Genomic DNA, 6,238 nt, shown 5'->3' on the forward strand with positions numbered 1-6,238 from the left:
GTGTGAGGAGTCGCCTGTCAATTGTGTCATACCCGCGTTACCCTCGGTTTCCGGTTTTGTTTTGTAGAAACCATGGAAACACCAAAGACGCTTTAATATTTACATGTTTTAATAGACAAGGCAACAACTGTTTTAATATATTTATAGACAGAAAAACTAATTGTTGTTATATAGCTCAACACGTTTAGTCTTATTGTTTAAATCTAATTTTCTTGATTTTTTGCGAGTACCATGCTTTATCATGCCTCAGAGAAAAATACTATTTTGTGAAGTAGCTAACATAGCATAATCAGATGCAGCTTTATTTTTAGTAACAGTAATACAGAATCATACAATACGTTTTAAAATTAATTGCATGCCAATTATCAACACAAGCCATCCAGTATTTAATATGATATTCTAAAATCGATCTAGCTTACTGCAGTGTGTCTCAAACAAGTGTCTCACAGCAGCCACCGAGCGAACGCACGTTATAACATAATTTTCAACACTCTCAAATGTATGTAATATGATCAACAGAGCTGTGTTACCTCATACTCATGACCGGAAAAGCGGAAGTGGCGACTGTGGCATAATAAAAGTTCCGCTGCTTGCGCCGTGTGTTGCTCGCTCCAGCGGCCTCGTTCAGCTTCAACAACACTCGGTCCTGCTCTGCTTCATACTACAATAACGTTAATAATCGCATCCATGAACATGATTTCTGCCCGAGTCCTATCCCTATTGTTTTCCACCGGCTGTGAGGTGAAGACCACATGTCCCAAGATTCCGCGCTCAAACTTGGCGTCATCAAGCTACGCCTTTGTTTTGAGTAGGCCTTTTTTTACATATCACAAGTCTTAAAATTTTACATATTGCACCTTTAACTGTTCAGAACAAACAAGGGACTCATGAACAACCATCACAAAACATAAAAACAGTTGTAGATCATCCAGGTAACCACACACAGTATTAAGAACCAATGGTTCCCAAACTTTTGAACGGGGTTATTTTAATAAATTCAGCAATTTTTTTTGTCTTGTGGACTATACTGTATGTAAACATCTTTTATGTAAAATATCTTACTCAGGACAGTACTAAACTAAAAATAACATGCATTTTGTATGATCCCTCTTATTTTTTTAAAATTATTAACATTTTCACAGATTCTGCAAGTGGTTCCCATACCTTTTTCATGCAACTGTATGTACCTTGTTATTAGACCAAGCAATAAACATATACAATGAAAAAAAAAAAAACAAATTATGTGCCTCAAACTTTGATTAAATATTCAATATTTATCTGCTATGAATTGAGGTTGTTTAGAAAAATATTATTTTTCCCTAAACTGGGTAAATTATAGTCAAATACAAAGAGTGCTGTTGTTGTAACCAACTACCACTGTCAGAATGTAACATTAATTGAACTTAAAATTGTATGCAGTGAATCAAATAATATTAGTATTTTAAATATTTTAATGATATCAAAATAAACAAGAGAACTTTGTTAATTAGATAATGCAAGTTCTGTCATTTAACACATTAATATGACTTCAAATTAAAACTAAAACTAAGACAGACATGAAATATCTTGTTTCCTTTTTTCCTGTAAATGCTTCTTGTTTTTACAGAGAAACTACTGTCACCACAGGAGGGAGGTGCTGACGTGTGATAGTGACTCCATTCCTATAACACATTTCTAGTCAATTTAACTGACAAGTGTTAGACAACACTCCCTGGGATCTCCCTTTTTTGCTTTTGGTTTTATTTTGTAGTAAGTTAGCTATAGGTTCTCACTTCCCAACCTATGTTCTGCTTATTATTTCAGTTTCATTTTGATAGATTCAACTTCAGAATACCAAAATACAGCACAACACAATAATGAAAGAAATGATTACTATACTTGAAGGAATCTGATTTGTCTCCTCCTTTTTCTGTCACATGGATAATGCATACAGGAAGGCTGGTTTGCTTTCTCAGTTAAATCATACGGAACTCGAGAGCAGCGAGTGTCAGTCAGAACTGTGACTGAAACCAGAGACAAGTATGAACAGCTCTCATAGTGATAATGATACGGTACTGGACGACTGGTCATCTGCAGGGAACGCCGCTGCCTGTGTGATCCTGGGCGTGTGCTTCCTGGTGGGTACACCTGGGAACCTGTTGGTGGTGTGGACCATCTTGAAGCATGTGAAACGGCGCTCTCACACGGTGCTGCTTATCCTCCACCTTGCAGCCGCAGACCTTCTGGTGCTGATCACCCTGCCGCTATGGATCTACTCGCTGGCTCGTTCCTGGGTGTTCGGAGAGGCCGTCTGCAAAGCCATGGTGTACATCATCAATGCCTGCATGTACAGCAGCGTCTTCATCATCACCATCATGAGTGTGGAGCGCTTCCTGGCTGTCAGGTACCCTTTGAAGATGCTGTATTGGCAAAATGGGACATCCTTGTCCAGAATACTGCCAGTGACCTGGATCCTGTCATTCATTTTGGGGATTCCTGTCATCCTGACTCAGAGTCTAGATGATGATGATGATGGAATGAAACAGTGCTTGTACCGGATCTACGACTCTGTGTCTTTTGAAGTCTTTTGTATTTGTTTGGAGACTCTGATTGGCTTCATCATTCCATTTTTTACACTTGCGATCTGTTACTGTCAAGTTGCCACACAGCTCCGCAAGGTGCGCTTTAAGACCAAGCAGAAGTCCATCTTCCTCATTGGCGGAGTGGTCGTGGCCTTCATTTTTTGTTGGTTACCCCACCACGTCCTTAATATCATAGATATGGTGGTTCTAGGACAATCAGATGAACTGTCTCCTGTTCCAAATAGTGTTGTCTTCATTTCTGGAGCTCTGGCTTTTATCAGTAGCTCAGTGAATCCTGTGCTGTATATGTTTGCTTCTAGAAACTTCCATGGAAATCTACAAAAGTCTGGGATAGTAAAGCTGTTTCAAGACTTAGCAACAATGAAAGAAGGCTTCTCTCAGGATTCTGGACTGCAGGATGGAAAGATCTTGGAAGATCCTAATGGTGGTAAACAGAAGGAATTCATGGATCTCTGAGTAACTGCTAGACTCATTAGAAGTTTTTTTTTTTTTAATGGTCAAATTTATTTAAATACCAATTCCCCCCAATTTTTTTTTTTTTTTTTTGTGTGTGTGTAAAAGAAGTTTAAATGTTTATGGGTTAAAGACGAGATGTCACCATTTTGGTGTCCGCATCAAATTAAATTTACAAAAGTCATTTTATATACATAAAAAACATGTTAAATGCAATTAAAGTGTCTACTTTAATATTTCAAATAACATTTGTGAAAATAAAATGTTAATATATGGGGAAATAATGTTCCAAATTGTAAAATTGTCATTCAGTGTAATGGTCCAGGCTTTGATTTTGCCATTACATTTTTAAATAAACATAAAATACCAAGTTTAAAAATATATTTGTTTTCTTGGCATTTTCAAATAAATGTTAGCTGTAATATATTAAAAGTACTATGTCTTATTATGTTTTTTTTTTAAGTATTTAAATAACCAGGAGTCTTCTAAAAATTATGGTAAAAAATGTATGATAGTCATTTTTTTTATCAGAAAAATATAAAAAATTATGGTAAAAAATGTATGATAGTCATTTTTTTTATCAGAAAAATATAAAATTAACCAGGACACATTCTAATGTACAGGGGGAAAAAAAACAAAATTTAAAGCTGTATTGCACATTTATTTTTTTTATGCTTGAAACCCCCGTTTTGTCTTTGACCCTTAAATACTTATTTGTAATGGTCAAAGTTATTTAAATGCTATAATACTTACGTAAGACTTAATAAAGAGGTGAAAACTACTGAAAAAGTATACTGTATATGGGCCTCCCTATAAAACATGTTTTTGTTCTGTGCTGTTAAAATTGTTAAAAATACAGAGTAAAAAATGAGAATTAATCCTCAGATTATAGCAAAAAATCTGGAAAGGAAAAGATCTCAAAACGGATTACTAAGAAGTTATTACTCCATCACCTGTGTGACATCATTAATCTATGTGGTAGAATGACATATTTGCGACAATACAGTTTTGGGAAACAGTCATGACTAGTTGATTTCTTCAATGATGCATCCTACTATGGTTGTTCAGCAGCAAGCTACGCCGTTGTATGGGAAACACACCCTTGGATGGCATTTTCCCAGAAATGTTCTTAAGACTTACAGTATATAAACTTTGTGTCACGCACTGTACCACTGATCAGTGTTGGGAAGAGTTATATTTAAAAGTAATGCATTACAATATTGCATTACTCCCTAAAACATAACTGACTGCTAACTAAAATAGTGTTACATTACTTTTCAGTTACCTTTCTCATCTGGGCTGGGCTTGCTTGTTTTTTTAATAATAAAAAAAGTTCTATTTTTGGCAAATGTAAAGGCCTTTTCACACTTAAAGTGAAATGAATAAGCCTGAAGCTGAATGAAATGCAAATTCACTCTTGTACAGTAGAGGGCGCAGCAACAACAAACTTTTTGCTGTGCTGCTATTCTGGATTGCAGAATAATAGGACACATGAAACACTCTTAAACACACTCTTACTTGAGCAATAAAAAACAAAAAAGCAACACAAATCTAATGTTTATCTGAAGTCATTTTTGCTTCTCTATGGTAGAATAGGATCATCAAATGTCATCAGCAAATTGGTTAATAAAAAGATTAAATACATAAAGCATATGTGTAATTTTAAATATTTTATTATCGCAGGTTTGCATTATATTCTGAGTTTGTCTTAAAATATGTTAGTGACTTTTTTTTTTTTCTCGGGATGCACACCAGTAATGTTTTTTTCTTCTTCTAAAAGCTACTTAAATGCCTTAATTGAACTAAGGCCTAATCCTCACTTAATCTAAGCCCTGTCTGTGGAACCGGGCCATGATTTCTCTCAACATGCAATTGTTGGTTTAACTTAAAAAAGTAAGTTACCTGGTTGCCTTAATTTTGAGTTTGTTGAAATTAAAAATTTGAGTTAATACAATGAAGGTGATTGATTTAATCAACAGAAACTCAAATTATTATGTTATCTGAACCACATTAATTTTGTTGATTTTGTTGAAGTTGATTTGACAAAAGAAAAAAATGTTGTGACGATAAATCATGAAAATATATTTTTACAGTGTGGGGATAGGTGTTACAGTAGGACCAGCAAGGAGACAGGAGATAGGTTAACAGGTTGTTCATTGAACACAAGCAGAGTAGATGGTGACAACAGGTGAGTATGCAGATGCAAAGTTTATGACTGGTGAATGGTATAGAGAATGATACTGTCCTTTGTGGTTGCCAGAGTGCCGATGGAGAATGATACTTGCTGACTGGAGACGATGACTGCAGACAACACTTCACGCACAGACTGGAGACGATGGAGGGAACTCGGAGACAAGGGAACAGGTAAGTAGCGAGGAGAGTCCTTGAGGTAAGCATACAGGTAAATCCTTAGATGCGAACAAGACCGGACAATGTGACTGTGTGTGTGAGTGTCTTAAGTAGTTCTGGTGATGAGTGAGCTGATGAGGTGCAGGTGGCGGTGATCAGTACTCAGGGGAAGCTGTGCGCTGTGATTGGTGGATGTTGGAGCCTGGCGTGTCTGTGACAGTACCCCCCCCTCCACGGCCCGCTCCTGAGGGCCGAGGACCCCGATGTCATGGTGGTCTACCTCTTCCACGAGGGGCAGGTCTGTTGGGATGAGCAACGTGGAAAGTGTCCAGCAGGCTAGGGTCAAGAATGTCATTACGTGGAATCCATGAGCGTTCCTCCGGGCCGTACCCTTCCCAGTCTACAAGGTAGTTCGAGCTGACCACCACGGCGCCGGGAGTCCAAGATCTCACGCACCTCATATGCAGCTCCGTCATCTAGTAGAAGTGGAAGGGGGGGGCTTCGGCTTCGGTCACACCAGGCTCTGTGGAGAGAGGAACAGAAGGGTGGTGAGGCTTTAGCAAGGAAACATGAAAAGTGGGGTGAATGCGATACTCAGGAGGTAATTGGAGTTTGTAGGTGACAGGGTTGATCTGCTCCAGGATGGTGAATGGGCCAATGAACCTGGGACTCAGCTTACGGCAAGGTAGGCACAGCCGGATGTCCTTGGTGGACAGCCAGACCTTCTGTCCCGGTTGGTAGGAGGGAGCTTCGGAACGATGAAGGTCTGCTCCTACGAAGGTCTGCTCCATTCTGCGCCTACGAAGAGCTCGTTGAAGTTGGTGATGCGCTGAGTCCCAGACCCTCTCGCTCTC

General features: G+C 38.3%; 1 protein-coding gene across 1 annotated transcript; it reads left to right on the top strand.

Annotated features, from left to right (window-relative positions):
* The first annotated feature begins 1,642 nt into the window (after positions 1-1,642).
* Positions 1,643-3,827, top strand: si:dkey-148a17.5 (uncharacterized protein LOC100535037 homolog). Its single transcript, XM_051900234.1, has one exon. The coding sequence runs from the start codon at positions 2,022-2,024 to the stop codon at positions 3,036-3,038; it is 1,017 nt and encodes a 338-aa protein (XP_051756194.1). The 5' UTR covers positions 1,643-2,021; the 3' UTR covers positions 3,039-3,827.
* Positions 3,828-6,238: the final 2,411 nt, after the last annotated feature.

The sequence above is a fragment of the Ctenopharyngodon idella genome, chromosome 7, assembly GCF_019924925.1.
Source record: "Ctenopharyngodon idella isolate HZGC_01 chromosome 7, HZGC01, whole genome shotgun sequence".
Taxonomy (NCBI): domain Eukaryota; kingdom Metazoa; phylum Chordata; class Actinopteri; order Cypriniformes; family Xenocyprididae; genus Ctenopharyngodon; species Ctenopharyngodon idella.